The sequence below is a fragment of the Peromyscus maniculatus genome, chromosome 23, assembly GCF_049852395.1.
Source record: "Peromyscus maniculatus bairdii isolate BWxNUB_F1_BW_parent chromosome 23, HU_Pman_BW_mat_3.1, whole genome shotgun sequence".
Taxonomy (NCBI): domain Eukaryota; kingdom Metazoa; phylum Chordata; class Mammalia; order Rodentia; family Cricetidae; genus Peromyscus; species Peromyscus maniculatus.
The window spans coordinates 13,750,284-13,758,723 of NC_134874.1; the positions used below are offsets into that span (position 1 = coordinate 13,750,284).

An 8,440-nucleotide genomic window follows, 5' to 3' on the forward strand; every position below is an offset into this window, starting at 1 on the left:
AAAAGACCCTGGATTTCCTTTTTGTATTCTTTGAGTTCAAGGCTAACCTCGGCTATGTACCAAGTTCAAGGCCAGCCTGGGCTACCTGAGACCAGGTCTCAAAAAGAAAAGGACACACTCTGGTCCTCCCAGCACTTGGGGGACAGAGGCCACTCCACCACTGTCCCCAGCAGCGGGCCTGCATCTCTGAGCTCATTTTTTTCCCCCCATATCTCTGAGGTGGACACCCAGTGGCTAAGGTGACCTCGCTCCCGTGGGGTGGCTGGAGACTTGAATGTGTGGTAGTTTGCCATTTCCTCAGTCGGTCAACAAGTGCCCGCCGCCAAGAAGCTTTTGGGCCAAAGTCATGGGACCAAGAGAGGCGAGCGAGAAGACCCCACCCTCGGGAGCTGGCTGTCCATCACACCGCCTGCTCAGAAGAGGGAACACTGCGGGTCGGGGTGGGGGGGACCCCAAAGCAGAGAAGGGAGGCAGAGGACGAGGGTGGGGGACGTTTGAGCAAGGACGGGGTGCACAAGAGGCTGCTGAAGATGCACAGGTGCAAAGGCCTTGAGGTACCAGGGAGCCTGGATACAGGGCTGAATGGTCCCTCCTCCTCCTCCTCCTCCTCCTCCTCCTCCTCCTCCTCCCCTCTTCCTCCTCCTCCTCCGCCTCCTCCTCCTCCTCCTCTTCCTCCTCCTCCGCCTCTTCCTCCTCCTCCGAGTCCTGGGTTCCTTCTCCTTCTCCTCTGCCTCCTCCTGGGTTCCTTTTCCCGTTAGACAATGACAGGCGTGTGGGAGAGCGCAGAGCATCACTCCCAGGCCAGGCCCCAGCCTCTGTCTCTTTAACCTTGAGGGCATTTTCGGGTCTCACGTGTCAACCCAGGCGGTGGCGCGGCCGGCCGGCTCTTACTTCAGAAGAACGGCATGGGGTGGGGGGGCTTAGGTGGCCTCTGCCTCACCTACAACTGCCAAAAGTGGTCATGGGGTTATTTTTAACCCCGGGGAAGAGGTATTTATTGTTCCACAGCAGAGGCGGGCCAGGAGGCTCCACGAATTCTCCAGAGGCAGCAGCCAGCTCCAGACACCATGGTGAGTGGCCAGTGGACCCTTGAGGGAAGATGCAGGGTGAGCAGCCAAGAGGCAGCGCCCCCCCCCCCCAGCCAAGGACTCCATTGGAACGGGAAGGAGGCTCTCACAAGACCCCCAACCCTGGATGGACGAGCACCTTGCACCAGCCATGCATGGGGACTCCACTCAGTGTCCCCAAGGAGCCACAAAGAACAGCTACCCGGGGGACTTGCAGAAATCGAATACAAGAGAGGGAGTTTTGGGGTTTGGTTTGGTTTTGGGTTTTTTTGTTTGTTTGTTTTTGTTTTCCATTCAGGCAGCCAGGAAAAGAGTTTTCTGGTTCTATCTCTTGAACTTGCCCATGTTAAAAGGTTCGGATAGGGGTCAGCCTCTCAGAACAAGTGGTCCCCAACTGTTCGCTGGTCAGAGACAGCCGGTGGCTGGGGGCACAGACTGTGTGAGTTTCTGTGGCTGTGTGACCTGGCCTGAGTGACTTACCCTCTCTGGGCCTCCAGGTCCTGTCTCTTTGGTGGACCAGAGGAGAGCGTCAGATAATGTTCGAATGCTTTGAGGTTCATTTTCTCTCTCCTGCTGTCCGGGCAAAGGAGACCCACTCACCAGGTGACTGGGCCTGGCCCGGGGCTCAGCGGTGTCTAATGGGTGCCTCCTCCCCAGGCACCGAAGAAAGCCAAGAAGAAGATAGAGGGCGGAAGCTCCAATGTGTTCTCCATGTTTGAGCAGACCCAGATCCAGGAGTTCAAGGAGGTGGGTGTGGCCGGCCCCCCTCCCCAGATAGAAGGACACCGAACCCGGGAAACGACCTGCGAGCCCACATGCCCAGGCTCATCCAGACTGTATGCGAACCCCTAGACAAAGACTTGGTCTTAGTAACTTCTGTGGATTATCGGGGAGGGGGGGGAGGGACACGTACCCCCTCCCTGACATGCAGGGAATTTTCCAGAAAGGCACAGAACAGAGTAGGTACTGGGCATCCCCCGGCCTGCCCTGGCGATCCCTGCTCAGGGCAGATTCCCACCCACACTTCGGTCATCTGTGTCCTAAGATCCTCAGTCTCTCCTGTGCTTTGGGGGCGGGGGGGGGGGGGGAGGTGACAGAGAGGAGGAGAGAGATGGGGGGGGTGTGGGGGGGAACAGTCCTTCCCGATTCTCTCCTGCCTGGGATCCTGCTGCGCTGGGCCGGACAGCATGGCCATCCATCCGTGTCCATCAGTGTCTCGTCCCTGCGTGTTAACCGTGGAGAACTTCCTTTTCCATCCGCCAAAGCGGGCAGGGCAGGGCCAACTCGGACAACTGAGTGCGGTTCTGTGTGACGCCTGTTGCCCTCGACGGGGGGTGGGGGTGGGGGGTGGGGGGTGGGGTGGGGTGCTGTGCCTTGCTGTCTGCACCTCTGATCCTAACAGAGGGGTAAAGTGAAGCCACTGGCCAGGGACAAGAAGGACAGGCTCAGAGCCGTGTCCCGGCAGTGCCAAGTGGTCCTCACTGCCACCTGGCCCTTGGTGTGTGTGTGTTGGCAGGTGTGTGTGTGTGTGTGTGTGTGTGTGTGTGTGTCACAGAAGCACTTTTAGACAGGTTCTAAGATGGTACCTGATAACTCAGTAGACAGGAACATCACCTCCTGCGGGTCACCGAGAAACCTCAGGACACCCCTGTCACCCCCAAAAAGGAAACTTGATGCCTTGTGGTCCGTTCCCTCCCGGAGCACCCCGGCAGCCAGTGGCCCACGCTCCATGTTGGTGGACTTGCTTCCTCGGTGAAATCCTCCCTTGAGGGTCTCATCCTGGCTGTGACATGGATCGAAGCTCTGTTCCTTTTCAGGGTTAAACCATATTCCGTCTATGTGATCCTCAATAGCTCATTCCTCTCTTGAAGGATGTTAGGGCGTGCCTGGGGCTCTCCTGCCTCAGAATGTTCTGGACAGGGTTTGTGTTGTTTCAAGACAGGGTTTCTCTCTGTAGCCCTGGCTGTCCTGGAACTCACTCTGTAGACTAGGCTGGACTTGAACTCACAGACACCCTCCTGCCTCTGCCTCCCAGTGCTGGGATTAAAGGCGTGTGTGACCACCGCCCGGGTCCATGTCTTTGACTCTCTAGGCTGGAGGCCTAACAGGGAGACTGTTGTTAAATCAACTCAGGCTGTTTCTAATCCTTCGGTCCACTCTATGCTGTGGACCCTGAAGTTCCCAGAACCCTCCCACCCCTACCCCCTCACCTCCCCCACCCACCCCCACCCCCGCACCCACGCCCACCCTCAGCTGAGCCGTCCCTTCTCCACAGGCCTTCACAATCATGGACCAGAACAGAGATGGCTTTATTGACAAGAATGACCTGAGAGACACATTTGCTGCCCTAGGTATGTGGCACGGACCCTGTACAGGGGTTGCCTTCCCGAGCCAAGGTGGGGGGTGGGGGGTGGGGGGTACAGGCACCAAAAGAAGCCAAGAGCCCATCTGTCAGCTGCCACCGGCCTTTGGGAGTAACTCCAGTGGCCTTTGCATGCTTCTCCTTTCCATTTAATCCAGGGTGTGTGTGGGAGTGGTGGGGGGGGGGCAAGCCCAAGGGGGTGGAGACAGAGATTTTATAAAACATTCCTGGCTCAGAACAGAAAATTCAAACTACTCAGAAAAGCGTAAAGGAGGAAACAGAATTCCCCAGAAGGCTATGCTCCGGTCAGCACTTGAGTCTCAATCCTTGTCTGCTTGTCAAGTTACTGGGGTCACCCCGTTTGGGATTTTGGCTGATTTAACAGCTCACCAGTGTGAGCCTGCCTCCCGGGTCCCCCTGCTCTCACCCTCAGAACTCAGGCCCCCAAGGACAGCTCGGGGAGTGGTGGGCCGCACAATTCACCTTTGTGGCTGCTCCAGCTTTTTATTTTTAAAAACGTAGTCTTCAGGAGGGGACGGCTTTGACTAGTTTACACAAAGACAGGGTGCCGGGGCAGAACACCTCAGCTTACAGGCATTTCTTACCCATTTTAGAGGTTTCGGGCCTGAAGACATTATTTATTCATTTAATTGAGCTCAGGTCTTGTGTAGCCCAGGCTAGCCTCGACCTCACTCTGTAGCCCAGGAAGACCTTGAGCTTCTGGTTCTCCCTAGTGCTTAGATTACAGGCATTTGCCACCACACCTGGTTTATGTGGTGCTGGGGGTGGGACCCAGGGCCTCATGCATACTAGGAAACACTTAATCCCCCGAACCGTGTCCCCAGCCTTGAGGACACTGTTTTAGACATCCCACTCCACGTCAAAGGCTGGCTAGGTGCTAGAGAACACTGCTGGGAACATCTGCCCTAGGTCTGTCTGTCTGTCTGCCTCTCTCTCTGTCTCTGTCTCTGTCTCTCTCTCTCTCTCACACACACACACACACACAGACACACAGACACACACACAGACACACACACCTCTGTCCCCGATGGTTCCCAGACCAGCTTCCTGGAAGCCGGGTCACAAGGGCCGCCGCTGTCCCCTCCCAGCTCTGAACCCTGTCGTCTCCCACTAGGACGCGTGAACGTGAAAAATGAAGAGATCGATGAAATGATCAAGGAGGCTCCAGGTCCAATTAACTTCACCGTGTTCCTCACGATGTTTGGGGAGAAACTTAAAGGTGAGCTTGTGTGTGTGTGTGTGTGTGTGTGTGTGTGTGTGTGTGTGTGTGTGGCATTCACTTCTGGGCATGAATTAAGCTCTAGAAGAGACAGCATGGGCGAAAGGTGGGCAGCTCACAAGTGGGAAAAGAGCCACTGAAAACCAGCCGTGGAAGGGCTGGAGAGACGGCTCAGTTGTTAAGAGCACCGGCTGCCCTTCCAAAGGACCCGGGTTCAATTCTCAGCTCCCACATGGTGGTTCACAACCACGTGTAACTCCGGTTCCAGGGGACCCAATGCTCTCTCTGGGCACCAGACACACATGTAGTGCACAGACAGACATGCAAGCAAAAGACTCATACACATAAAAAAAAATAATAAAAATAGCATAAAAAACAGGGCTGCTGGTTCAGCTGGTGGAGCTGTTTCCAGCAGGGGACGCTGCTCCAGCACAAGTGTGGAGGGGGAGTGTGTGTGTGTGTGTGTGTGTGTGCGCGCGTGCACGTGCACAGAGGGTATGTGTGTGTGTGCACAGAGGGTGTGTGTGTGCACAGAGGGTGTGTGTGTGTGTGTGTGTGTGTGTGTGTGTGTGTGTGCACGCTCCAGCAAGGGGCTAGTTCCAAGTCCTCTACCCAGTCTTGGGCTGCTGCTCCACTTCAATTACTGACACTTTTGGTAGCACCTGAGTGGCTGGCTCTACCTTTACCCCATCAGGACATGGCGGGTTCAGAGAGAGAGAGAGAGAAAGCCAGCTTGCTTGGCGCTCCCCGCAGCCCACAGAGTCCAAGAGTCACAATGCTCAGTCTTATTCTCGAAGCCTCTCTTGGATTTGACTTCCTGTTGTCGCCTCCGCCTTCTCTAGAGATTTTGTTCTTATTTATGTGTGTTTGAGCGTGCAAAGCACATGCGCGCAGTGCCCACGAGGGGCAGAAGAGGTGGGGTCACAGGAAGTTGTGAGCTGCCAATGTGGGTGCTCCAGAACAGCAAGCCAACTCCCCAGGCCCTCTTGCAAACCCAGATCTCCCTGAGGGAAGTGCCCTGGCCCTGGCCCCTGTGGCTCAGGGGGACCTGGGTCTGCTTGCTGCGGCCCCGACAGATGGGTGAGCCGACCTTCTCTTGCAGGGGCTGACCCCGAGGAGACCATTCTCAACGCATTCAAGGTGTTTGACCCTGAAGGCAAAGGGTCGCTGAAGGCTGACTAGTGAGTGGCTTCTGAGGGAGGGGGGGTCCCCACGTTCCACCCCCGACATATGTCACCATCACCTGCTGCTCTCTCCTCTCCTGCAGTGTCCGGGAGATGCTGACCACACAAGCAGAGAGATTCTCCAAAGAGGAGGTACAGGGTCCCCAGGGTGCCCCCCCCCAGCTCCCTTCACAGAAGCTGTCTCACTCGGGTGTACATCACCCGAGAGAACCATCCTCCTCATCACTCATGGGACTTTAGACTTTTACCTCACTGTGCCTCAGTCTCCCCATCTGTCGAGATGGGATGAGAACAGAATCCTCTGGCACTCGGTGGTGTTCACAGTGCACAGTACCATCACAGGGCCAGGGCACAATGTCTTTTGGTGGTTACAAGTTCGAGCCAGCCAGGCCTCATGACACAGGCCTGCCATCCCAGCTACCCAGAGAAGCTGATACAGGAAGATTGTAGGTTTCAGGCCTGCGCAGGCGACCGAGTTCAAGCCCAACCTGGGCAACTTGGTAAGGCCTGTCACAAAATAAAAAATGGACAAGGTGGGAGGCTGTAGCTCAGAGTTAGAGCACTCGCCTGGTTCGATCCTCAACACTGAAAGATTGAGAAGAGTGGGGGTGGGGTGGCTGGAGGGACCAATAGTAACCATTCAAACCGTGTGTGTGTGGGGGGGTGCCTTTTAAGACAGGGTCTCAGCTGGGCAGCAGTGGCGCACGCCTTTAATCCCAGCACTCGGGAGGCAGAGGCAGGAGGATCTCTGTGAGTTCGAGGCCAGCCTGGTCTACAGAGCGAGATCCAGGACAGGCACCAAAACTACACAGAGAAACCCTGTCTCGAAAAACAAACAAACCAAAAGACAGGTCTCACTGCACAGCCCTGGCTGGCCTAGAACTTGCTACTTAATCCAGGTGACTCTAAATGCCCAGGCCTCTTGTCTCTGCCCCCCTGTGCTGGGATCCCAGGCACCATTATGCCTGCTTCATCCAGTACTTTTTTTAAACAGGGAGACTGCATGTAAAATAACCCACCTTGATTTCTGGTTTCCCTCTGAGAAGAGGACCTCTCTGGTCACATGACCACCACTGATCTTTGGCCTGCATTTAGCCACGGTCCTCACCAGGCCCTCTCACACCCGAGCCTGACCTGCCTAGCTCCCTGTGCAGCTGGATCTCCTTTTTCTCCTGCAGGGGGTCTGGGGTGTCTAGGAGACCTTGGGGGAATCACCCTGGGGAATAGAGGCAGGGATGGTCATGACCCAGGAGCATGGGGACACAGACGCTGAGCCAGGACAGTAGCCCGGGCTGAGTGCCCCGGGAGCTGGACTTTCTAGACCTGCAGACTGCCTCTCCTGCCTCAGTCCTTGTGACAGATGTCACAGGGAAGGCCTGGCTTGTGGAACGGAATGTGTGTGTGGGGGGGGTCCTTCAGGTCTCTCCTGGGATCCCAGGCGCTCTCTGCCCCTTGCCGCTCTCCTTGTCTCTGTAACCCACTGTTCTTGCTCTCAGATCGACCAGATGTTCGCAGCCTTTCCCCCAGATGTCACGGGCAATCTAGATTACAAGAACTTGGTCCACATCATCACCCACGGGGAAGAGAAGGACTGAGTGAGCCCTGAGCCACGGCTCCAGGTGACCTACAGCCAGCTCTCCGGCCCAGACCCTGCCGCCCTGTGCACATAGGTGCACCAGCCTGCAGGTGCACACCATCCCAAGGCCGCGTGCAAATAAACACCAAGTCTTGGATCTAGTCATGATGGCTGTCGGCTCATTGGGCCCGCGGAGCCAAACTCACAAAGGATTTGGGTTCGTGTGAAGGCTGCAGGGTTCTCGCTGCGGAAAACCAATGACTTTTGCCTGGCGCGGCAAAATCCCAGCCCTCGGGAGGCAGAGGCAGGCAGAGCTCTGAGTTCGAGGCCAGCCTGGTCTACGGATCGAGTTCCAGGATGGCCAAGGGCTACACAGAGAAACCCTGTCTCAAAAAAAAAAAAAAAAAAAAAAAAAAAAAAACCAGTCGGGTTCCAAAAGCTCAGAAGTCCATGGGCTTCAGAAGCAGCTGCATCCAGGAGTGGCCAGTGCTAGCTCCTCTCTCTCTCTCTCTCTCTCTCTCTCCCCCCCACCCCCGGAGGCGGCTCTTCCCTTAGCTCTGTTTGCGTTCTGGAGCCCAGCCCTTAAAGGTGGAGGAGGTGGGGGGAAGGGGGGGGAAGGCACAGCATGGGCATGGTGGTGCACACCTTTAATTCTAGCACTTGGGAGGCAGGGGCAGGAGGATCTCTGTGAGTTCCAGACTTAGACTGGTTTAAATAGTGAGTTCCAGGCTAGCCTGGGCTACATAGTGAGATCCTGTCTCAAAAAAACCAAACCAACTGGTGGCAGTCTCTGGCTGCCCTGACAGGGGCCTTTACATAGCCCTAGAGCTGAGTCCCCATGGATGAACCGAAAATGGGAAGCCAACTTCAAGAGAATCACTAGGACCAAACATGGTGACATCCAAGGCTAGCCTGGGTTTACACAGCAAAGCCCTGCCTGAGAGAGAAGGAGCCGACACCCCCATACCCAGGGTCAGATCCAGCCTTGCAATCCAAACAATGAGGTCCCCA

The 8,440-nt window shown here is 56.1% G+C and overlaps 1 protein-coding gene across 1 annotated transcript; it reads left to right on the forward strand.

The window, feature by feature from the left end:
- Nucleotides 1-1,008: 1,008 nt before the first annotated feature.
- Myl2 (myosin light chain 2) lies at nt 1,009-7,590 on the forward strand. Its single transcript, XM_006970759.4, has 7 exons — nt 1,009-1,070; nt 1,725-1,814; nt 3,343-3,418; nt 4,565-4,669; nt 5,772-5,850; nt 5,937-5,985; nt 7,350-7,590. The coding sequence occupies exons 1-7, from the start codon at nt 1,068-1,070 to the stop codon at nt 7,446-7,448; spliced, it is 501 nt and encodes a 166-aa protein (XP_006970821.1). The 5' UTR covers nt 1,009-1,067; the 3' UTR covers nt 7,449-7,590.
- Nucleotides 7,591-8,440: the final 850 nt, after the last annotated feature.